The sequence below is a fragment of the Fonsecaea nubica genome, assembly GCF_001646965.1.
Source record: "Fonsecaea nubica strain CBS 269.64 chromosome Unknown Scaff1, whole genome shotgun sequence".
Classification (NCBI taxonomy): domain Eukaryota; kingdom Fungi; phylum Ascomycota; class Eurotiomycetes; order Chaetothyriales; family Herpotrichiellaceae; genus Fonsecaea; species Fonsecaea nubica.
Window position 1 is genome coordinate 493,847 of NW_019173674.1, and position 24,036 is coordinate 517,882.

The 24,036-nt window shown below is 52.1% G+C and overlaps 9 protein-coding genes across 9 annotated transcripts; 1 reads left to right on the forward strand and 8 right to left on the reverse strand.

Moving 5' to 3' along the window:
* Positions 1 to 414: 414 nt before the first annotated feature.
* On the reverse strand, positions 415 to 1,714 carry AYO20_00174 (glyceraldehyde-3-phosphate dehydrogenase; the record flags this gene model as incomplete). Its single annotated transcript, XM_022638485.1, has 6 exons — positions 415 to 449; positions 509 to 679; positions 729 to 1,413; positions 1,469 to 1,532; positions 1,602 to 1,615; positions 1,667 to 1,714. The coding sequence occupies 6 exons, from the start codon at positions 1,712 to 1,714 to the stop codon at positions 415 to 417; spliced, it is 1,017 nt and encodes a 338-aa protein (XP_022505450.1).
* A 1,098-nt stretch (positions 1,715 to 2,812) lies between these two features.
* AYO20_00175 (hypothetical protein) lies at positions 2,813 to 3,500 on the reverse strand (the record flags this gene model as incomplete). Its single annotated transcript, XM_022638486.1, has 3 exons — positions 2,813 to 3,204; positions 3,261 to 3,421; positions 3,478 to 3,500. 3 exons carry the CDS (start codon positions 3,498 to 3,500, stop codon positions 2,813 to 2,815), a joined length of 576 nt encoding a protein of 191 aa, XP_022505451.1.
* A 686-nt stretch (positions 3,501 to 4,186) lies between these two features.
* On the reverse strand, positions 4,187 to 5,182 carry AYO20_00176 (hypothetical protein; the record flags this gene model as incomplete). Its single annotated transcript, XM_022638487.1, has 4 exons — positions 4,187 to 4,553; positions 4,613 to 4,744; positions 4,831 to 5,082; positions 5,142 to 5,182. 4 exons carry the CDS (start codon positions 5,180 to 5,182, stop codon positions 4,187 to 4,189), a joined length of 792 nt encoding a protein of 263 aa, XP_022505452.1.
* An 859-nt stretch (positions 5,183 to 6,041) lies between these two features.
* On the reverse strand, positions 6,042 to 8,516 carry AYO20_00177 (adenosinetriphosphatase; the record flags this gene model as incomplete). The annotated part of the gene is made up of 7 exons (XM_022638488.1): positions 6,042 to 6,345; positions 6,428 to 6,931; positions 6,990 to 7,687; positions 7,752 to 7,784; positions 7,838 to 8,116; positions 8,181 to 8,291; positions 8,349 to 8,516. 7 exons carry the CDS (start codon positions 8,514 to 8,516, stop codon positions 6,042 to 6,044), a joined length of 2,097 nt encoding a protein of 698 aa, XP_022505453.1.
* A 662-nt stretch (positions 8,517 to 9,178) lies between these two features.
* AYO20_00178 (hypothetical protein) lies at positions 9,179 to 10,177 on the reverse strand (the record flags this gene model as incomplete). The annotated part of the gene is made up of 1 exon (XM_022638489.1): positions 9,179 to 10,177. The coding sequence occupies one exon, from the start codon at positions 10,175 to 10,177 to the stop codon at positions 9,179 to 9,181; it is 999 nt and encodes a 332-aa protein (XP_022505454.1).
* A 912-nt stretch (positions 10,178 to 11,089) lies between these two features.
* Positions 11,090 to 12,194, reverse strand: AYO20_00179 (hypothetical protein; the record flags this gene model as incomplete). Its single annotated transcript, XM_022638490.1, has 2 exons — positions 11,090 to 11,455; positions 11,535 to 12,194. 2 exons carry the CDS (start codon positions 12,192 to 12,194, stop codon positions 11,090 to 11,092), a joined length of 1,026 nt encoding a protein of 341 aa, XP_022505455.1.
* Positions 12,195 to 12,973: 779 nt separating this feature from the next.
* On the reverse strand, positions 12,974 to 16,075 carry AYO20_00180 (hypothetical protein; the record flags this gene model as incomplete). The annotated part of the gene is made up of 3 exons (XM_022638491.1): positions 12,974 to 13,786; positions 13,844 to 14,181; positions 15,838 to 16,075. 3 exons carry the CDS (start codon positions 16,073 to 16,075, stop codon positions 12,974 to 12,976), a joined length of 1,389 nt encoding a protein of 462 aa, XP_022505456.1.
* Positions 16,076 to 16,555: 480 nt separating this feature from the next.
* Positions 16,556 to 19,908, reverse strand: AYO20_00181 (hypothetical protein; the record flags this gene model as incomplete). Its single annotated transcript, XM_022638492.1, has 2 exons — positions 16,556 to 19,615; positions 19,678 to 19,908. 2 exons carry the CDS (start codon positions 19,906 to 19,908, stop codon positions 16,556 to 16,558), a joined length of 3,291 nt encoding a protein of 1,096 aa, XP_022505457.1.
* Positions 19,909 to 22,395: 2,487 nt separating this feature from the next.
* Positions 22,396 to 23,541, forward strand: AYO20_00182 (hypothetical protein; the record flags this gene model as incomplete). Its single annotated transcript, XM_022638493.1, has 1 exon — positions 22,396 to 23,541. One exon carries the CDS (start codon positions 22,396 to 22,398, stop codon positions 23,539 to 23,541), a length of 1,146 nt encoding a protein of 381 aa, XP_022505458.1.
* Positions 23,542 to 24,036: the final 495 nt, after the last annotated feature.

Here is a 24,036-nt window from a genome sequence, read left to right on the forward strand (position 1 = left end):
TTATTGGGGGCAATCAATCCATCTCGAGGTGGAACGTTGCAAACGAAACCGGGCTAGGGAGTGCCAAGAGGCGGCTCACGTGACAACAATAGGAGGCGAGGAGGCTATGATCACGTGCATGTTCTTTTCAAAGACCGTTTAGAATGAGCCAATCCACAGGATGATAATTTGGTTTTTGCTGTCAATACAGGGAGACTCGCATTTTCCTATCTGAGCTAGGTCGGAGTAAGGATACGTATTGGAGCTTCAAAGCAAAGCATATCACCAGGTGAGACTTGATCTATGTTGCGCTTCGTCCCGTGTTTCGCCTGATCTTCTTTTTACCTCATGCAACACTAACCTCGATTTCTGAAGCCTCGTTTGGGAAGGAATTATTGGTCTTTGTAGACGATTGGTGGTATTAGGGCCCGTCGTTTAAGCCTTGCCAGCATCGACCTTGGCAATGTACGCTAGATTTCCATGTCAGTTTACCAGGTCCCGAATATTCCCGATCGGATAAGGCACTCACCCAAAAGGTCGATGACACGTCGGGAATATCCCCACTCGTTGTCGTACCAGGAAACGAGCTTGACGAAGTGGTCGTTGAGGGCGATACCAGCCTTGGCATCAAAAATGGAAGAGTGGGTGTCGCCGTTCAAATCACTGGAGACGAGATCATCCTCGGAGTATGCCATGATGCCTGATCTTGTCAGACGGTCTGAACGAAAGTGTCTCAAATTTTGTCTTACCTTTGAGGGGTCCAGCACAGGCGTCCTTGATAGCTTGCTTGATTTCATCGTACGAGGCTGGCTTTTCCAGGACGCAAGTGAGATCAACCACGGACACATTGGAGGTAGGCACACGCATGGACATGCCAGTGAGCTTGCCATTGAGAGATGGGATGACCTTGCCCACAGCCTTGGCGGCACCGGTGCTGCTGGGGATGATGTTTTGGGCAGCGGCGCGGCCTCCTCGCCAGTCCTTGGCGGATGGTCCGTCGACGGTCTTCTGGGTAGCGGTGTATGAGTGAATGGTGGTCATCAGGCCTTCCTTCATGCCGAACTTGTCGTTGACGACCTTGGCGAGAGGTGCCAGGCAGTTGGTTGTGCAGGAAGCATTGGAGATGACGGGGATGTCGGGCTTGTATGATTCGTGATTGACACCCATGACGAACATGGGAGCATCGGCCGAGGGAGCAGAGATGACGACCTTCTTCGCACCACCCTTCAAGTGGGCAGAGGCCTTTTCCGTGGTCGTGAAAACACCGGTCGATTCAACAATGTAATGAGCACCAGTCTCCGCCCACGGGATCTCGGCCGGATCTCTCTTCATGTAGAATGTGACTTTCTTGCCATTGACAACCAAAGCATCTCCCTGGACCTCAATTGTGCCCTTGAAGACACCGTGGGTGCTGTCATACTTGAGCATGTATGCCTGAGAGGTGTCAACAACGGTTTCGAGATCTGGCAGGATAACGGAGGGTACGTACAGCGTATTTGGGCTCAATGAAGGGATCGTTGACGGCGACAACATGGACATCGTCGTGCTCGATACTGGAAAGTGCTATGGTTAGAGAGAGGGGAGCTTTCGGAGTCCGATGAAGGTGCTGGTGTGACACTCACGCATTTCTGAAGACCTAGCTTGCTGTTAGCCATTTCGACCGCGGACAGTGCTGGCTGCGACTTACAATTCTGCCAATGCGGCCAAAGCCGTTGATTCCGACAAGAGTAGCCATGGTCTCGTCAAGATGTGAAGACTACTACAGAATTTGCTAAGTCAGTCTTGATAGGAACAATCTCAATGGGAGCTCCCGGTGAAGTGAAGACGAGACAGAAAGCAAAAGCACTTGAAGGGGAGGACTGCGGACAACTCACATGAAATTTAAATGAGTATTCGGATGTCCGGATTCAAAAGGTCGTCGAAAGAGCAACTTGATATAACTCGAAGAAAGAGCAAAGTGGTGTGACGGGAGGATGAGGAAAGCTTTTTGTTGTCCCTGCGAGGACCAAGTGGTGAGTTGAGCGATAGGTGAAGAAGAATGGTGGGGCAGATGTTGACGTTGAGGGGCAAAGCTGCCCTCCAAACCATGGGTTTTCTTGGCCGACGACAAATGACCGTCTTCCGGTCTGTCTCGAGCCTTCCGAAGGCCACAAAACGAAAATGATTGCGATGACTTACCTAAGTACCTGATAATTCTCACTTGTCTTTTCGCCCGAGGAACGATAAATAAACGGCGCCTTTCTGGGATAGCGGGTTGTATCTGTAGATGCTGGTGCTCCTTCACCATCCGCCCAAACCTCTACGGTCCCCGATATTTATAAGATGGTCTATCCCCCTTGCCCCCTGTTCAAGCACATCACAGGGTCTCCAGAAAGAAAGGCTCCAGTGGCATATGCATCAGGCATGAGTCAACCCACCGCTGATTATCACATACCTGCTCTGATGGAGAAAAAGCAGCAGCATTCAAACAGAGCTTGTTTCATCCAATCGCCTGTCTTGTCCCTACTGGTTATGCGGCACTCGCCTCGGATCATCCAATTGATCCGTCAAACCCTCCGTCGCAGCCGCGCTCTTTTCGTCCAGACTGGCCTATCGAGCAGGATGCTTACAAGAGCAACTCAAAATAATTCCCAGGGTCTAGCAAACCGTCTTGGGAATGGCAGATTCATGAAATCGCAAAAACAGCGCATACGCAAGGGATGACCGCCAAACATCTTTGCAGACGGTGAGCATTGATTTGCTGTTCTAATGTCTTTGCTAGAACCAAAACCGTATCTATTCCCTCAGTCCGGTTGGCGCGCCATGGTTTTTATCCGACTCGAGACTGATACGACTATTCTTCCTTCGCTCCGCCCCGACCGGCGCGCTCAGCAGCTTCGATGCTAGCTTTGTCGCTCTTTGTCTCGCCCTGTCCCATACCCATCATGCCTCCAGATGCTTTCCACGGCCTCTTAAGCTCGCCCACCGCAGGCTTGCCGAAGACGTGAACTTTGATCAAGTTCGACTCCAGTGCGCCCTTCACGGGGATAATGGACTGGATGAGGAGTGGGTTGGTATACTTGAGGTACAAGTGCATGAATGCCATCATGCCGATGCCCATCAACTGGCCCTTGTAAGCTGCCGACAGCTGGGTTTGATCATATTCTTGGATCGTGGTGGTGACAAGCTTGGGCTCTTCTCCAGAGCCCATGGGCGCAGGCTCGACGTATTTCAGGGTCGTGAGGTCTGCCATATAATCATCAGCCTGTATGCCCCTCACAGCACTCGTCTCTTTTGCGCACCTCGCTTCGCCTTGATCTTCAGGCCGATATAGTAGTAAAGGCCGAAGATGACCAAGTTAGACACGACGTAGAGGATCCGTACGCCCATCAGAACTTGGGGGTCATCGAAAGGTATCCGCTTCGATACCTGCATCATCCCAAGGATGATCACCAGGTTGGTGCTGCAAACTTGTCAGTCACGGACCTCGGGCTCCAAACTAGGCGGGAGATTCTTTACACTTGGGGGTTCATGAAATTCATGGTTGAAAGGCCGCCGGGGCGATGAGATACGTGGAGAGAAAAAGGGAAGAGGTTATCACGGGCACGAATCTCCTTAGAACTGTGAGATATCAGGGAAGAAGTCCAACTTTTGGGGGGGGAGGTCCTCTTTCCCGCAAGGTGGTGCCAAACGGACAGATTGCTATATCGCAATTTCGTCCGCCAAGCGATTTGGAGACTGGAAGGAAAGAAAATGAAGTGGTGGCGGGAAGCCGCCACATCAATTGGCGCCTGGTGCAACGCAGCCAGGCACGTGAGCAGAAACTGCATTGGGGCAAGGTCCTCCCTCCTGCCTCCCGCATCCTGGACCATGATCTCAGCCTTGTGCTCGTTTTTTGTTCCTCTGCTAACTATGTGTCCTGCACCTTTAAATTGCTGGAGCTTGAGTCCCAGCCTGCGACCTCCGACCTGCAGCCCACACCTACGGGTCTGAAGTGGGAGGGATCATCTCTCATCCCATTCCTGGAACTGCCGCCGTACAGTTTAGCAAGCGATTTTCCCTGCCGTAGGAATTACAGTATATTGCTTGACATAGCCATTGGACAACCTGTCGTGCAAGTTTAGAGCGTCCGATCTTCGAGTGTGGTGCGAGATTTCGTGGTCACTGAAGCTGACAGTCGTGCGTTTGGGTCGTAGTAGAATTCATCTCTTTGAGGTGCACCTGGCACTCAATGGCCATTCTCCATCTTCTCCTCTTTCGTTCCCCCGTCGCTCAGGACCTTTACCTCAAATTTCCCGTCCGGCCCCGGTAGGGCGCCTCCGCCGGGCATGACGCTCGCGACATTCCCTTCCTCGTCGACATACTCGAACCGATAGCGCGACAGGTAGTGCGGGATGGCGCTCAACTGCGGCCCGTAGCGTGCGGTATTATCGTACAGCTCGAACAGGGGGACGGCCAGCAGTTTCATGTTTTTGGGCACGCTGAGCACCTTGTTGGGCGGGAGATGGATCAGGTAGAGTTTCTTGAGCTCTTTGGGCCGGGAGACGTGGGCGGGGAGAAATGGGTAGAGAAAGGTTTCGTGGTTCGGGCGCCACCTGGTAGTGTCGTGTCAGAGTCATTCATCAATAGACGCTCCAAGGCGGGAGATGCAAACCATTGTGCGAGACAGTCTCCCACTTCCCATTCCGTGTCCCCCTCCTTGGGATTCGTGGGTGCCAGCCTCTCGTTCAGCCGCAGCTTGAAGCCTTCAATCTCATCCGCATCGTGGGGAAGATAGTCCCCGGGCCTGGTTCAAGACGATGGTCGGTCAGTGATCAAGCTGACATGACCGAGACGGCCACCAGGAATTTTACGGAAAAAAAAAGAACGTACAGTTTGAAAAAGGCGTTTGCAATCTGCAGCATCAGAACGTGCGGGTGGTTGTGTTCATGACAGACAAGGATGCCCTCACACGTCCGTCTCATGCCATATTTCTCATAGTGTTCTTCCAGTCTCTTTAGCCTGGCCACCACCGACGGGTCTTCCTCTGGTTGGGTCTCTTTGGTTCCAAACGTGTAGTTCGACAGAGGATATAATCTGATCGTGGGTGGTTGGTTGGCTGTGAACGGAGGTGGGAGAATGGGCCTTGAGGGAATAGGTTAGTTCTTGGAAATTCCATTGACTGTGGGGTCAGATTTTCGTACGGATAGGAAGATTTCAATGTGGTGGTCGTGAGTGTCGACATGGTGGTGGTGTCTTCATCAGTCGCAAGATGATTCCCACGGATTATTCAAGGTGCGTGGATTTACAAGGGTTCAGACTGCCGGGAAGAGACAGAAGACAGGAGTATGAGAAGGCGAACACAAATGAACAATTACTTGTGAACCCTTGAGTTTTTTTGCTGAATCCAAAAAGCACCGGACGGTCTCTGGCCGTTTGGATGCGCGTACAAAAGCTGCGCCAATGTCGCGACGCGCCCGCACAGAAATCCTACATAAGATCTCTGGGGTACGCAGCCTCGCAGCCTCGTCATAACCTAGAGACGCCATTATCAACGAGAGATGGAGAAAGATGCACAAATGTTCTACGAGATCCGTAAGTCATTTTATCATGTAGTGTCTTGTATCTTGAGATCGATTTCTACTATACAGGTGTATGGCGACTATGCTGTCCGCTGCCACGACTGCAGCCAGAGCGAAGACAAAGGCTGCTCAGCTCATATGCGCTGCTTTTAAGGACAATCGTCGGAGCAGAATATTTGCACCCGGATAAATTTCGGTCCATAAAACGAGCACCAGAGAACCCCAAGATCAACGTTTCGTTTGTGATGAATGGAAGATCATGATGATACTACGTGATTTGAGTCCTGCTACTGGTCTAGAGGTGAGATGCCAAAACAGAAATCGCGGGGTAGAACTACCAGAAACTGAGTGTCGCAACCCTCGACAACTACATATGTATCTCGGCGCTTCGAGGCCCGATGTCGCAGCCAGCCGCACCACCACATATCCATCATGAAGATGAAGATTGTAGACTGGTCCGTATCTGCGGTCGTCAAAGCAACCGTGGACCCATACCAGCGTTCTAATTTACCGTGGTCCAGCTTAATTTTCGAGGGTTTCGCTGTCCTGCGCCGAAGCCCCTTTCTCAGGATGGGTCGCCACCATCGTCACTTGACCTGCTGCTGATTTTGATTCCGAGACGTGGGATTTCTCCACGATTTCGGCCGTGGCTTCGAGTCTCTTGGCCTTTGGCGTGATGAGGAACCGGCAGAATGCGACGATGCTCCTCCGTCCTTCCCAGATGGGAAGCAACGTGATGACGGTCGATGCGTAGAAGGCCCAGAGGAAGGCCACGACAATCCAGCCGATGAAGAAATGCTTGCTAAACACGTAGCGGCTACCATACCTGTGATTTGCGTCTTGGTCAGTTTACAAGGCCCTCGTTGTTGCAGAGAGGGCTAGGCAAGAACCAACAAGGGGGAACGTACATGGGAATAGGCCATAGGAGCACGTAGGCCAATGTCAAGCCGACGGATACCCAGATTGCATTCCTCCTTGCTCGGAGGAGCATGGCGTTTTCATCTTCGCGCTGGACCTCCGAGGGACTCCTCATGGTCTCTTCTGCCACGACGTGAAACTGTGGCGGGGATTCGAGCCCTGCGGTGCCATCGAGGGCGTCTTCTGCCAGTTTGATCTTTTTGAGTAATTCCCAATCATAGTTGTCTGGCTTGATGAAGGTCAACAACGGCACCAGCACGACCGGCCCGAGAAGAGACATCATGTTTCCAGCAACAAGGGCGAGATTGCTTGAAAGCGTGGTAATGGAGATATGACCCGATTCGTGTCTTGCGACCAAGAACCACGCGAGGATACCCGCGATCGACGAGATGATGGGTGACAGTGTGACGGCGAGGAGGTTCTGTTTACGCCAGAAAATCGAACAGGCCATGGGAATGAAAGCACCGTCGACAAAGATACCGACGGCCGTGACACTAGAAGAATTTTAGGCCACAAAGGTCCCCCCAAGCCCTCCAGCATCGGATAACTTACATGAATGAGACGTTGAATCCTGCATGGTTCAGTCCGACTGCAATTGCGGCGGCAAAGACAGCAAAAGCCGGCACCATGAAATGACCAAACCGAACGAGCTGCTTTCCGGTGGCCTTGGGGTTGATGTAGGCTTGATAGACATCGTATGTCATGAAAGCAGTGACAGCCATGGTCTCGGAGGAAAAGGAGGACGTTACCGCCATGAAGATCATGGTCAGGATAGCAGCTGCGCCACCGTTACCCATCACCGCCATGGCACCGTAAGGCATTGCCATGCCAGAAGCAACCTCGAAGGCGTTCATCCGGTTTGGATATGTGGGAAAAGCAGGGAGATGTTCGGTCGCCGCGGCGAGAAGACCGTAAGTCGTGGCCAGACAGAATGGAATGGAAAACCATGCGGTGCCACCGAAGAGATAGCCCATCAGGGTGCTGGCCGGGTTGGCAGCAATGGCTTTCTGGGCGAGTTGAGGGTCAACGCAGCCGCCGAACCCAGCTCCAGCGAAGATCAGGCCCAGGAAGCCTCCTTGGACACTTCTCATGGTGAGATATGACCCGTCTTGGTTGCCACCCACGGGATGGAGTTGTGCAGCTTCCGTCAGGAGATCAAACATGACGCTGGGCGAGCCGACCACCTTCGAGGTAGAGTATACCACGAAAAGAGACATCAACATGATCATGTAGATGACCACTGTATGCACCTGAACGTGTTAAGAAGGTCAGAATGCTGGAAACACCCGGCGTCTGAAGAGGTCGAGTCCTTACCCAATCCGTCAAAAAGGTCGCTTTGAGTCCTCCCTAATTCCCATCAGTCATAAGGGGCGTGATAACAGCAGACTTTTGTCCCTTACCGCCAGAGAATATAGTACCACGCCCACGGGGAAGAGGAAGCACGCCGCATCTTGGTTCATCCCCGTAAGAGTTGCGAACACGGCGGAGCCTCCCACGAGGAGATTGATGCCCATGACGCAGATAAAGAAGAGAGAATAGAAGCCCAGAACGCAATGGGCTGCGGCTCCGTAGCGCGTGCGTACAAATTCCAACAGCGTGTGCGTGTTTGGGGCTTTGCGCTTCAGCTCAATGGCGGCAACCGAGAAGAGGAGGATTTGCACCGAAGCTCCAGCGCCGTACTGTGACACACAATGTAAGCTGGGAATCCAGATTGACTGGGTGACCAAGTAAGTGGCTCTTTACCCAGAAAGGCCCGGATATGCCAAACAGATAGCCCTCGGTGGTCGATGTGAGCATGGTAGCAGCCGTCGTCCACGACGAGACGACGGCGGAAGCTGTCAAGCCAGTTTTGACCTGGAGGTTAGAGAGATCAGCGGGAAAGAATGAAACTCAAGGACTTGACCAACTTACCGATCTCTTGCCCGTCATAAACATTTCAGACGTCTGCTTTTCGGCGAAGAAGTGGCTCAACCCCCAGGATACCACACACATGCCGATGGCGAAGAGGGCACCGACACCGATGATGTACCCATAGCCAAAGCCCTGACTGAAGGGCGGCTCGATTTGGTTGCCCGACATGGCTGCGAGATTCGAGGGGCTATACTTTTGGGTATTGTTCGATCCCGACAGCTATTGATGATTGTGAAAGTGACCGGAATGACCATGGTAGTTTCTTCCATCGGGTCTGGACTATATATAAGGCCTTTATAGAGCCAGACCCTCTAGCTTGGATAATTGGTCCAAAAGCCATATCAAACCATAAAGCCATCTGGTATGGATTGCTTATCGAATACCCGCGCTTATCAGTCGATGTCATATGCCTGAGAAGTCAAATAAAAGGCCGAGAGGAGTCGGCGCGCTTATCAAGAAAGTTTGATGTTCCTGAGTCTCGATCAGCTGCAGGTCAGGTCGTTGACCCCCTTACATCGTTGACCGAAAGTGGTTATTCGTCAGTATATCAATATATCGATCACGTCTTTCCAGTCTCCTAATCTCGATTTCTAGCGAGGTAGACTAGTATTGTCAACAACAGATATGGGTGGTGGCCGGAATACCTAGCTTGTGACTTGACGTGTCGGCATATTCCCCGGCATAGCAATTGATCATTCTGGGTGGGTGGTTCAAGCCAGCACGGACTCGTCACAACCTACAAGCGGACAGGTTATCTAGTAAATTATGTGCTGATGCTGCAGTAAGGGCTTGAGACCGTGGACAAAATCTATTGTTAGATTGTAACTACTTTATGGAATATGACTCAGAACAAACCGGCCTATATCGTCTATGGCACTCTGCGCCTCGGCCATCCTGCTCGCAAAGATCTGGAAGACGTGGAATTGGCGATCGTAGATCTTCAGCTCGACGGGGACGTTGGCCTCCTTGGCCTTTAGTGCGAGGGCACGCGCGTCGTCGAGGAGAGTCTCGGAGCCTCCGACGGGGACGAATAGTGGTGGGAGACCTGTGAGATCGCCATTGAGAGCCGAGAGGAGAGGACTTGTCTTGTCTCCTGAGGGAAGATAGAGATCGGCACACTTGTCCAGCACGGCCTTGTGACACATGGGTTCCAGCTCGTCCATGGTCGTCATCGACTCGCTCTTGTGCTCCAGATCGATCCACGGAGAGATGGGCACGGCACATGCTGGAAGAGGGTCACCGGATTCCCTGGCGACAAACATGGTCGCCAGGGTGAGATTGCCGCCGGCCGAGTCGCCCGCAATTGCCACGCGTTGAGGGCTGATACCCCGCGACAACACCCAGCGATATGCACTGACGGCATCGTCAAGGGCTGCCGGGAAGGGATGCTCCGGGGCAAGTCGATAGTCCACCGCGAGCACGCGCGACTTGGTCGCCTTGGAGAGGCGTTCGCACATGTCGCGGTATGAGGTGATGGACCCAATGCAATAGCCCCCTCCGTGGAGATAGACGACAGCGCGGTCGAGCTCGGCCTCTGGTGCTGTAATCCATTCGCCCTTGAAGTCGGGCGTTTCGACCTTCTGCGACGTCGCCCCCGTGCTCGGTATTGTACCATGGAACATGCTCTCCCATCCGGCCCTCATCTCTTCAAAGGTTGTTTCAGGCTTGAAGCTATCGAACACCGAACGGATGAGTTTCGCAAGCTCTTCACGCTCGTAGTCGGCTTGGCTTCGGTCGCTGGACGGGGCGAACGTTTCGACTTCATCCGGCAAGGCGACAACGTCCGTCGTGACACCGTGTTTTGTAACGATAGGCTGAATCTCCTCCATGTCGAATTGCTGATGTTGTCACTTGTTTGACTTCCAACGATTTCATAGTCCCTTATGCATATAAAGACCAAAACGGTAGGCAACTGGCGACATATACGCGTACAAGAGCCCAAAAGGGGGGGGCCATCTTTCTTATAGAGCCATGTAGACAGATTTCCGTGGTCGGCACCGAGCGACAAGGCAAGACGGGACCATTGTAGATTCAGATTAGACCTGGCTGGTGTGCACCCTGAGCCCGATTGCGCCATGTCACAGACACGGCCCCGATAGTTCCCGTTGGTCTGAGTTAGAAGAGCAGAATATGTGGTGTTCAATTTGGTTTCCCGATGTGAAAAAAGAATGCCCATATCAGGGCTTTGGCTGGGCCTTGGGGATACTGATAAGCGCGCGCATTGCTATACCAACAACATCCTTCGTGATTGGATCGTAGTGGTGGCTGATCGCACCAGACCATCCAATGACAGGTTACAAGTCTGAAGTCGCCAGAAGCCTATGTAGATGTGTATCAGTCCGCTGTAGTTGTAGGGGCCGATGGGATTGGGTTTGTCACATTGTTGCCCGCTGTCAGTCCTTGCTGATGGTGTGCCGGTGGTTCCTCGAAGATACGGCCAAGTCGTGCTCTATCGATAAACCTTGATCAAGTCAATGTCTGTTGTGCAGACAGGGACAAAACCGCACACAATCAAAACTGGGGCTCGCTTATGCAATTTCCCACGGTCATCAGTGGGAAGAAACAAAGTCAATGAATAGACCGTTTTACATTGTAATATAGACTTAGCACTCTAAAGGGGCGTCCATAGGAATTTGCAGGGAAATACAGTCATTGATCAGCGGAAAAATCATAAACACCACTGCTACGTGTGAAAAGAACTAAAATTCAGAAGCTACAGTACATGTAGATATGTAACGCATTCAGCTGAGTCCTAGGAAGCTCGTGACCCTCGACCACGCACCATTCGAGCTGGACGTCGTGGTCGACTTGAACTCGGGGTGATGGTCGTAGGCCAGGAAACCGGTCCCCTCGTAGCATCCGATGTACTCGGCTAGCATGTCCTCGGCCCTGAGCACTCCACAGTCGGCCCAGACGCACATGTCTCCCTTGGCCAGGACTCCATCCGGGCCGTAGTCGTCCATGAAATTCTGCCGCAGGGCGAGATGGGCCTTGTCCGACCGGCCCAGGCGCTCCATGTACCGGAAGTCCAGCAGGTACAGGAGCTCCACCGTGCGGTTGACCTCCAGCTGGGGAAAAATGTCAGGGTCGTCTTGCACAGTCGAGGGCTGCACTTTGATGGTGCCGCTGTCCGGCACATGACAAGAGGCGGGTGTGAAACATGCCCTTCTCAGGCGGCGTCCTGACCACGTTGGTGACGAAGCGTTTGGTGGCCCAGTGAAACTTTGCGGACCACACTTGGAGCTCATCGTCCTTCATGAGATTGTGATCTTGACCTTCGGTCACGAAAGAGATGTTGTTCGGGAAGGTGGTCATCTTGACCCGCCCCCGGCGAATGGAGCCATCCGGGGCTCGAGGGGGTGGAATCGATGCCAACGGTGACGGCAGCTTGTCTGTGGCGGTGGATTCTTTGATGCGATCGCGCAAGGAGCCCCAGTAGCCCGTCTTTTCCGTCACTTGCTCCAAAGGGCCGAGGTGGCCAACACCGTTTGGAATGTCCTGAGACGTCTCGGTGACGAAACGAGACGAGGAGAAATGCAGCGTCTCTCTCCAGAAACCACTGTCGTCAGGCAGCGTCGACCAGAACCGGCTCACTTCCGCAGACTTCCACCATGCCTCATAGTCAGACGGCGATTTCCAATAGCTGACCCAGACCCGCGAGAGTCCCAAGCCGCGCTCAGTGTCGTCTTGCCAGAGGTTCTCTACAGAGACGGCTGATTTCTCCAGTGCGCCCTCAAAATCGTCGATCAAAGCACTCTTGGCCTCGGATGGACTGTCGCCATGAAATTGAGCACCAAAGATGGCGATAGTAAAGCGCTCAGGGAGACGTGGTGATAGTAGAGGCATGGTCGATGTTGCTCAGGGATAATGATACCAAGCGCCCTCTTCACACTCTGCAGAGAAGTTATAGACTGGTTATGAGGATGCAGAAGATGAAATGCATCCAAGTATGCCGTCTCTCCAAGCAGTAAAAAGGACCATCCATGACTAACGGCGATTCAGATAAGTATTGATAGGACACAGGATATAGAGTTTCAACAACCTCGAGCTGAACCGCAGATGGACGTCGGTACGACCATGATAAGCGCGAACCGACAGCGGCAGTGTCAAGCTCCGCCCGGGCATTGATCGTTTGAACCTTTATTCGGGGGATAGATCTGTGGTGGTCGCCACGAGGACACGGCAACAGAGCCGGTCTCCCTCCCCTCGATGCAGGGGTTTCTCAGATCTCGGCAATTCATATCGCACAGTACAGACGCATGACATTGGCGGGTGAGGGAGGAACTGGGCAAGAGTCTCAAAGTCTCGCCAAGTCAAGGTCAAGTAGACCAAGTGTCGTATTAAGCCTTGTCAATGCGATAACGGCGGCTTGAGCTCTGATTGGAAGAATTGAGAATCCATTAGTGCCATGGCGCTGAGGTCTATTATCAAGACAGTCGTCTGCCTGCCACCCGTGCCGCCAACTTGGGATGAATAGAGTCCAGTCTGGTCGCGGGGAGCTCCCTTTATTTCCACAAACTAGTCATGTCTGCTAGCACGGATCTTAGACTGTTATTTTGTGTACATCGTGTTCTATTAGAGCCCAAAGCCCGCTCTGTCATCATACGGCGTCCAAATCCCATCCTTTAAAAAAACATGACAGATATCCCCTGCTTGTTCATGGTCGAGGTGATGTTGGCCTGATCTTCCTCCGTCCGACCCTGCCAACAGCGCTGCAATAGTGTCCGCAAGAGAGTGAGGTTCTTGAAGGCGTAATGTGCCTCCATTTCCACGAGATACTGTTTGATCACTTGCTGATGATGGACGTCGTATGCGTATGATCCAGCCACGGCCAACGGCCAGCACAGCGTGGTTGTGATCTCGGCCCCGACATTGAGATTCTGCAGCATGTCGACGAAATTCGACATCAGCACCTCTGACGAGGACGGGAAGTCGCCGCCCTCAATCTCACCGGGCTCTTCAGTGTTGTTCAACAGGAGAAGAATCGAGAGCTGGTAAAGCCTGCCGGCGATGACCTGGTCATCTCGACAAATCGGTGCTGGGGCCCACGACAGTACTCGGGAGCGGAGATTGGTCGTCAATGACGGATCGTGTTGCTGCGTCTGCTCATTCGTGCGAGGCTCATGGTCGAGATATCGGATTGCGGCAGCCGCCGACGGTATCAGAGCAAATAGTTCCCGAGCGCAGCCGAAAAAGGGCCCGGTCATCGGGGTCTTGAGCCGCGACAGGGCGTTAAATATTACTTGAGCGTCGTCAACCACAGACGTCTTGGACGTGAAGGATGACAGCGTCAACACGTATGCATAGAACTCTGTCACGAACAATACCATCTCACGACAACTGACCAACTGCTCTGTGTTGGCCAACATGACGGGGAAGAGTTGTCGGGCCGCATTGAGGTGGTGAAACGAGTTTCCCTCTGTATCGCCTCTGATGCCCTAGTAGTGACGGGTTAGAAGCGAGCACCATCATGTTGTGACCAGTCAGTTCGTTACCTCGATGAAACACAGTAGCAGCGTTGCCAACAAAAGCTCCAGTGCGAGATCGGTCTGACCTGACGCAAACTTTGTGAGCCCATACTTCAGACCACGGAGTGCTTGGGCATAATGCCCGTACGTGACGACGGCTTGCTGACTCGACTTGTCCTCTTCGCCAAAATGAACGCCACTGAGGCTGAGGACGGCCTGCAAGATTAGATCTGAGCAGGACGCTAGTGGCAGCAGAAGGTTCACAAAGGGGCTTTGTCCCTTCTGTGCCGCTGACAGAGCACACGCGGTCCGGTGCAGATAGTGGTCATGGAGGAATTTCGATTCTGGTCCAATGGTGGGCAAGACTTGAAGTGGTTTCGGCAGTGGCTCTTGTGATTGGCCACTTGACAGCTTGCAGAGGTTGAGCCAAGTTTTGTAAGTCTGAGTGGGCATTCGAGGCCGCGAGAGCGAAGATGCAGACGAAGAAGCGTGCGTGCCGAGTCTTGCGTCTTGTGCACTCTTGGTTTCGCCGACGTCCCTCGATAAAGTCTCTCCGGAATATGTGCATATGAGGACGTTACGCTCACATGCTCGACAAGTTGGCATTTGAGCGTCACATTTCTTGCGGCGAAACCTATTGGGTTCATCTCTAGTAATCAGTATCTTGCAAGACTTCGAGGACGAGAACATGGAGCCGTGGCCAATCCAATCGTATTGGAGGTCCACATCTTACCGGCAGGTTAGACATCCTCTGTTTGACGTTGCTCTGCTGGCGACTTTACGAGTGTGCATCGTGCTGAGATACTATGGCGGGGAATGTACGCTTGTGAGAGATCTCGAGTCTTGCATGGGCATTAGTGACCATTTTATGCCAGGTGTGCGCCCTTATCTTGTTGTAATCTGGAGGCGAGCTCGATTGTGGACCCATGTGGGGTAGCTTGACTGGCGACTATCGTGATTGGTTCCAGATGGGGTTAGTCAAATCCACCCGTTTAAATCGGGTTTAGCACACATAGATATACGGGCTGGAATCTGTCCGTCGTCCTCAGTCTATATGGGGTAGACTATCTAACGAGAATCACAAGAATTGCCCCTTCTTTGTGTCTACACGCCGCTGTACAACGAAGGTGGACGGTACACAGTTCGCAAGTGTGCCACCGCTGGAATTAACTTGGCGATGAGCACCTGATCCAAAACAAATCGTTCAATCATGCAATCATGCAATCAGGCCATCAAGGAGTTTAACTAGAGCTATATTGAAACGGGGTCCGACTAGCTGCACCGTACTGTGTGGAGCTATCGTGCACACTGGCCACCGGGGACTGCCCCAGGTTTGTGAACACCTCACACTCACAAATCTAACCTAGACCTTTTGGTCCATGACTTGTGGGCATTGTGCTATGTGCTATATACATATGTTGTCGCAATAATTCACTCAAAATCCTCAGTCCTGTGAAACCTCGTGATGTTGGTATCTTCTTGGCGGTCGAATAGCTTTCCGATCACCCGAAACATCCAATCTACAGCATTTCGAGCCACTTGGCGGCTCTCGGGGTGTTAGGAAACCACCGCGGGACTCTGGGCATTGCGACCTATCTAGAGTTTGCGCTACTCCCATCGCTCTATCGTTCTAAGAGGTCTGAATATGACTCTTTGAGTTTACGCAGAAGCTGTCATACCTGGAGGTCGCTTGTGGACTGCATGTTTCGAACAACGGGAAGAAAAAAAAGTGCGTTTCTTGTGCGGAGATTGATGAGGGCTCTTAATGGGTTAGGAAGTTTATAGTCGTTAGAGGTCACCTCGTTGTCACCGCACTTCGCACCGATAATGCCAGGCGGGTCACCGCCGATTAGTATCGCTTGGATCTCTTGGTCTTCGCCTTGTTGCTCATGAGAGTGATTGCCTTGGTAATCGAAGCACGGTGTGGGTGGATGTTCCTGCCTGGATAATCTCCATGCCTTGTGCCGAGTCTGCCTTGACAATGACGATTCGCTGGTACGAGTTATTCTTCTACGACATACAATCACGCATGCCGAGAAGAGGCAGGCATTGAGCATGGTAGCAGGTGATGATGGCGACTGAGAGCTCCGGGATGTAGAGGGCAATGCAGGGCAAGGAAGGATAGATGTCGTCCCGGTAAGACGTCACTGATCGAGAGGAGTAATGGCGGGAGAGGAAAGGTGTTTCCCTAGGTCGATTGAGGTCGTAGAAGAGCGTTATGAGACCCGTGGTTGAGGTCGCGGGTGGTGATGGTGTCATAGCGAATGAAAGAGGCGACAAGTTGGCTTCCCCATGTATCTATTCGAGTCCTTGCTTCTACTACGAGCAGTGAACACAGTTTGTTGTCGTCCTCTTTATGCACCCAGGCACTACAGGACGTCCCTACTTTTAACTCTAGTCTCGTAACGCAACAATGAAAACACCGCTTTTGACTTCACGGGCCTCGCCCAACCGCAAGATGAGACCAGCGTAAGGCGAGTCCAACACACCAACCACAGGCGGCTGCGGCCGTCTCTTCCCCTAGATACAGGTGTAGGCGATGATCCCCTCATCGCTGAGGCCCCCGGTGCTCCAGCCCCTCGAGGGGTGAGACACGGGTAGCCCTCACCCTGGCTCACCCTTGCGAATGCGAGCTGGGGGTGGGCACAGGGCGGCATCACCCTTGGGCGGATGGGGGTGGAGCGGCGTGCCGTTTTTACTCATCTTGTATCAAAGGCAGCGTTGGGATCTCCTTCAACCTCACAGCTTGGATTCAAGGTCCTCGAAACTTTGCAGATCTTCAACTGGGACAGGTCCCTTGCTGACTTCCAGGCCGGCTCTCCACATCGCCACATCTTTAATTATGACGGGGAGTGGGATTTGTGCGGCCACCTCAACGACGTTGTTGGCCGACTCCACTGGCTTGATCTTGAGCGCAATCTGCATTTGTGGGATAGCTTCTTTTATCTTTTCGAGGACTTCATCGTTCTTCAAGGCGGGTGTCGACTTTCCAAGGTATTCGTTGATTGCATTCGAGACCAAGGGCAGGTTTGAAAGGTCGACCTTCTCGAATTGAGCCTTCAATCTTCCTTCGTCAACCTCAACACCCAGAGATCTAAGCATTTGTTCAAGGAGCCCCACAAACTGATCTTTTTGTTCGGCAGGCGAAATCTCTGGCACTGAGCTTGTGGCTTGAGCCTCGAGATGAATTGAAAGCTTTCTTCGCTTTGGGGACTCTGGATCGATATACTGAGCATAAAACTGTTTCATGTCATCCTTGGTGAGCTGTCGGATGACGGCGACGTCTCTATCCACTTGGTAGAAGTTGAGATATTCACCGCTGATGTACGCCCACAACCGGCCGGTCTCGAAGTCGAGATTTTTGAGTTTCTCCAATCGTTTGTTGACAAGGCTTCGTTTGTGGCCCTCGAACTCTTCATTTGACATCGACTCAAGATCTGATTTGAATTTGAGTAAAAAGGCATTGATCCGGGTTTCGAGATAGTCTGGGTCCCGTTCGCTCTGAATTAGCACTCTGTAACCCATCCTGGCTGCTGCAGGACGGGTCCCGCTCCATACGACGTATCCAAGTTGTTCTTTAGTCCTCAACTGATCGAACGCGGGTTCATCCGTCATCTGGCTGAATAGCTGTGCTTTCGCTCGCAGGTCTAGGTCCATAACATGGCCAATGTCTAGATAATATTCGATCGCATGGTTGATATTGTCGGGATCACCCAACGCTTGTTTGTAGACGAAGTTGCTTCCTTCCGGGATGATGACATTCCTTCGCAACAACCAGTCCGAAGGAGGAAAAGCGCGTGATTTCAATGTTGTCTCGATGAGGTTGCCGATTTTCTTGGCTTCTTCTTTGTACAAGTTCCCATGGACCAGCACTTCGAAATGTGCCTGCTGGAGGAGTTCTGGAACAAACGTTCTAATGTCGTCTACCGTGATGTGCGGAAGTTCTTTGGCATAGGCGTCGTTCATCCAAGACCGTTCATTCAATAACCATCGGGTGTAGTCTCCGATCTGATAGTATGGCTGCTGATATGCCCAGTTCTTATATTTCCTGGCCATACGTTCTTTGATGATTTCGAAACGATCGGTTCGGACCTCAATCTCCCGGATCGTCGTCAAGATCTTCTCCAAGAGGACAGCCATCTTGTCATTGTAGCCATGGACGTGAATATCAAAGCCAAGCATGTTTGGCCCGATCGCGTAGGCGAGGCCAGATATCTCGGCGTCATACGAGTAGCTCGACAAAGCATCCTTGACGAGGTTGATGAAGAGATTTGTCTTGACGTAATTGGCAGTGTTTGCAGAGGTAACGGTGTTTCGAATCTTGATGTGCAAATTGGCCTTCGGCACCCAAAATGTATCATCTTTTTTCCACCATAGGCGGACCTTGTCGTCATTTCGAAGCAACTTGGGCGCCTTTGCAGGTACTTTGACGTCCGCCTTCTCCACGTCCAACTTGGTAGGAATGAATTCATTCTTGTGTGGGAGATGGAGTTCCGCTATGGCGCCAGTTTCGGGGTCAGTCAAAGCTTTTCGAACGTCTGACAGCACGTCGGTCGGTATTCTCTCCACTTTGTACTCCGTCCCATACCACTTTTCTTTCTGATCCCAGCTACCAGGGTACTCCTGAGACACTATCATAAGCCTGAAGTTGTCTTCGCGGAGATATTGCATAGCTTGCGCAATGGCTTGAGCATCGAACTTTCTGAACTTGCTGGTGCTGCTGAGCAGCCAGTTGCGGGGCAAATCAGGCTTCTGCAACACGCAGCTGATAGCGCTCGTAAATCGGCTTGCAGGAGACTTCTGACGGAACCTGAAATCCACTTCCGCCATATTCTTCATCTCCTCGTGCATCCAGGCAACTGGGGGCGTTGCTTTCATCATCCCAATGTACCGGAAAACAATCTTGACAATCTCGTGATAGTTTTTCAGCCCATCAGGCGTCAATCCGATATCGATCTCGAAGAAAGCAGATCCTGGGCACACAGGATGGTAGCCAGCAGACAAGGTTTGAGCCAGACCTCTGTCTTTGAGATAAGCCAATATGCTGCCAGGGCCTTCGTGGCCGATCAAGTGACTGATGTATCGAGCAGGCTGTGTCTCGAACATATCCTCCTCGTCTTGCCACGGGAAACTTATCTCCAAAGAGCGTGACTCCATGACCGGCTTTGCGTAGATCTCGATGGATAACTGATCTTTGCTCAGGACCTCAACATCATCCCAGCGGTTTTCAGGCAAGTTTTTGTTCTTGACTTCGGAGAAAAGCTCCACTACCCAGCTTTCCAGTTCATCAAGGGATTCGCGACCCAACACGACGAGCTTCATTCTGTTTGCAGAGTAATGCTGTTCATAGAAACGAATGAACTCATCACGAATCTTGACACCTTTTTTCTCGGGCTCGTCCCTCAGGGTTTGCAGGTTGCCTGTCGAGAAGTGATGGAACGGGTGCTTGGGATTCGAGAGCGACTTTGCCAGTTGCGATAGACGCCATCCGTCACTTTGTAGGTTCTTCTTGTTCTCCGAGTCCACCGCTCTTAACTCCCTGTCCAAGGTGTTCTCCAGAAAGAGTGGTTTGACGAAGAATTGTGCGAATCGGTCCAACGCTCCGTACAGCGGCCCTCTCGACAAGCCATTCGTTGTGCCTGCGGCAGTCCCATTGACTGCACCGTTGGAAAGGTTGTCATTCGACTCGTGCTGCGCCGCACACTCAAAGAAATAATTTGTCTGTGTGGCGGCCGTGTATGCATTTGAATGCCCAGAGTTCGAGGAGAGGTAGGAACTGTATTCGTTTTCTACGGGGTACTGTTGGGTTGGTCAGCAAGAGAACAAGAGAGATAAAACAGAGATGGACCGTCCGCGCGTACTTTCTCAGTGCCCATGAAGAGTAGATGCTCCACGGCGTGAGCCATGCCCGGCATATCCTCCTCGTCTGAAAAGTTTCCAACATTGACGTTGAGACTTGCGCTGGCCTTGTCGGTCTCTGCATCGTGGACGAGTAGAGCCTCGAGCTTGTTAGAAAGCTCGATAACTCGGTATGATCGGTCGTCAAGGTCTGGTTTCTCCAAATCGTCTGTTATGCGCCTGACCGAGTTCATGACTGTGGCAAAGGTGCGGGTGGAAGATGCGGGAGAAGATCGAGCAGTCGAGGCCAGAGGCTTCGATGACAGTCGATGGCGGGAAGGGGATGATATGCGAAGAGGGATGAGGACCAGGGATGCCAGGCGAACGGATAATCTCATGTAGAATAACTGTCCCGTTTGGAATGATCCAGGCAGGCACAAAGAATGCGTCACGGGTTGAAGAGAGGCCAGGATCAAGTAATCATGGCGGGATTCCCAAGTTGGTGGTGGTGGTTTGAAGGGACAAGAAGAGCAAACATCTCAAACATTGGCACCTGTGGCTGCACCTGCGCCTGCGCCTGCGCCTTTCCGCCTCTGGCCGCGCATCTCAACTAAAGAATTAATTAATGACGCTCCACCTGTGCAGCCTCATGCCAAGCCAAATTGAGGACCTTGGCTCAAGGTGCTAGGATTCTGCCACTATTCTTTGGCCTGTCCTTTGCTGGTACGATTGCGCAGAGACAGTCATGCGGCCCCTTTTCCGGTATTACCAAGTTCGAGACCGAAGGAACACACCCCGGAAAGGGCATTGTTCGGAAAGGGGCGAGACAAACAGCTTGGTCACGCGTGCGATAAATGATGCAGAGACAGGACACGCAACGGCGACACCCCTCTCTTCCTGACCGGCGCAGTGCAACCCGCCGATAACCTCGCATCCCACAGCATCATGATTGATTGAAGGGCGGTCTGTGCGAGTCTGTGTTGCCTGAACAACCCTTTCGAACGTCACTGAAAGGTCGCACAATGCCAGCGCAATGACCATGCATGCATGCCAGTTTCGACTACAATGGAAGCTCCATTTTGTGGGTTGGATCACTCGTTGCAGAAGGCTAATGGGCATTCTTGTGGACAGAATGCAGGTCTGAAATGCAATTCCCAAGCCGATCATGACACTATGCCGATGCTTGTCGAGCAGAGAAGAGTTAGGGGTCCTGGTGTCCTACCGGGGTGGGAGAGGGCGGTGTAGCTGACGCCATCAATATCTTGTGCTTTGACAGATGAGGCGATCTTATGTTCAGCCTCCAGCCACTTCAGCCCTTTCTTCGTGGAAACAGGCTGACACATTCAAGGGGATTACGTGCACTCCTGCACCTACAAACCTAACACTACAGAAAATATTTCGCCCGAATATCTGTATGCAGGGACTTAGATAGCAGGACTCAATGCCGCGAATTTGTGGTGCTGGTGCTCCTCAAAGAAAGTTACTGGGGAAGGAGAATAGGTCGGACCCTGCATTTACATAAGTCAGCCGTATCCTCACCGCTAACCCACGTCTCTTAAATTCGGCTCTGCCATCAGGTCTGAGAGCATTGCAGACCAATATGCATGCGCAATAAGGTTGGGACACTAGCTTCGAGGTACTTGGTAAAGGACCTGACATTCGACTTTCATGATCGTGGGTCATATGATGTGAGTGCGGAGGCGACCACCTTGGTAGCATAATCGAGCAATGAGAATACGACTAGTAGTAATCAGCCGAAGGACGAGGGCGGTACACCAAGTACGAGGCACTTGGTATACGACGCAGTCATCGTAAACGCCAGTGGAGCCGTCAAGGCTGAAACACCCAGACACCCAGCCTTCGATTGTTAGAGCCCCAGAGTGCGCAACTGCTAGCCACATGAAGAAATCTCTCGTGGCGATTCAAGCTTCAGTAGTTGAACTGAATGACGAGAGTTTTGTTTGCTCACACCGACATTGAATATGACTTCTGTGAGGTCGTCATGCGAGGAGCGATTCGATCCCTATGTTCGCACATGTGTACCGATTAGAAAAAGACAGGTCGGGAAACAGTACCAGGTACAACCTTGTACACTGTCAAATGTTGTGCACGTGACACGGAATTGACGTATGATGCTGTGGTTATCCCGTGGACCGAGTACCGATACCTCGTAGCAAATCTCTTCAGAGTCTAGAATCACGGCCCAAGGTTAACTTCGCCACGATAGCGATGAACGTATCCCATACCCAGCCATGAACCAACCATCCAATTTTGTTTACGCTGCCCCAAATAGGACTAGTGCGGGGAGGTTGGAATTCCCACCTACCAGAGTCCAGCCAATAGATATAGAGGAAACCGATCTGGAAAAAGCTTGGCATTGCGCAATGTCGACCCGTCCGCCTCCCTGCCTTGTGAATTCCTCCACAACCGCCAATATCTTACATCAGTCCAGATCTGTTTCGGCTTTCTAGCCACCGACTGTCCTAAAGCCTCGTGCTGGTCAAGGCTTAATGCAATCATTCCTCTCATAATGGAGGCTGGGTTGGACAGTTCGAGGTCCGGCCTCGTGGGTATATATCGCAGGGTCGCTTGCAGGTCTGTGCACCTTCCCTTTTCAATTATCCAAGACATTGCTGAGGAGAAGCTCTGATCGAATCCTTGGATACACGGCCAACTGCTCCTCTCCTGCTTTCACAATAATACAGTCAACCCTTACACAAGCACTAGTATCTCATCGAACCATGGCCTCATCACGCACGAGATCCGCTGCCGTCGCGGCCGCCGCTCTCGCTTTGCTGCCATTGTCTTCCGCACTTCCAAAGGCCCAAGAAGCTGCTCCATCTCAAGGGGACTATTTGGCTTCCTGCATTGCTTCAATCTCTTCGGACCAGAGGGACATTTGCAACCCGGATTCCGTTGCCGCCATTCAATATTGTGTCGTTTCAACAGCCCCGCCTCAGTCTGTTGCGGCCGTGATAGGGGCGTTGGTCACATACTGTGCAGAGCAGCGCGGACCAGCAACCACCACTTCTAGGAGCAGCACTGGGGGAGGGCGGAGTACTCGGACAAGCACCACTACTTCCTCTGCAAGCACTAGCTCAGGCTCAGCTCAATGGAACGACTGGTCCAACACAACAACAACAACAACGACGACTACTAAGCCGCAAGCCACGTCATCTGTTCATTGGGAAGATTGGTCAAACTCGAGCACAACTTCTTGTACATCCTCAGCTTCTCAGTGGATCGATTGGAGTTCAGTCAGCCCCGAGGCCACAATTACAAGTGAGGCCACAGAGACGTGGTCTGACTGGGCGATCCCAACCTCGCCGGCTCCTGTGGCTCCCGAGATTACAAGCTCCGAATGGGAAGTGTGGGTTTCCGTGTCGTCGACTATCGCGCCTCCTTTAGCTCCGACATCAAGTTGGGAAGATTGGACTTCTGCTTCGTCGACCGAAGCTCCATCGTCAACTTGGGAAGACTGGAGTTCTGCGTCTTCGACTGAAGCTCCATCGTCAACTTGGGAAGACTGGAGTTCTGCGATGCCGACTATCGCACCTACCGAAACCTCTACATCAAGTTGGGAAGATTGGAGTTCCGCTTCATCATCTACCACACCTACTGAGGCTCCAACATCAACGTGGGAAGAATGGACGAGTATGCCCACAATTGCCCCGATCACAACGAGCTCTACAACTTCAGCCTCCAACCACAGCACGCCCACCAAGACATGGACATTTGGAGGGAGCTCGTCTACTTCAGCGAGCACTTCGAAAAGCACGCAAGCGTCACCTATTGCATCTACTTTTGTGGGCGCTGGCAACCAAGTGGGATCGTCCGTTGGTCTACTTGTTGCAGTCGCGGTTGCTGCTGCTCTGCCTATGCTCTAAGGCCACAGCAAAGGCAGCGGTAAAAAGGTGTCAAGTGCAGGGCACTCGGCTCTAACGTCAATGGGGCGGCGGGTGTGAGGCCCGGGGGAAGGAAGGGCGAAGATTGATTCATCGGCACTTCATTTACACTTGGATTTCGGCAGTTCTCCCACCACGAAATTTGGTTTACGACTTATGACTTGGTAATATTCGATTGCAATGGCTTCGATTGTTTTGGATATGCATATAATAAATACCCCCCCAAATGGTTGGGCTGTATGGGACAAGGATGAGAAAGCGGTAGGAGAACAGGACTGAAAATGAAGATATTTCGGGACATGGCATGAAGTTGTACAATGTGAAGGACTGACGGAACAAATATATTGCACATACATACCTCGTACATATGTTGTACTCGGATTTAGCTGTACATAGAAAGATTGATGGACATCTATGTCCTCGGCTATATGCAAAGCACTTTTACCAGCCAGGTTCGTTCACCACTCACGTTTGCTT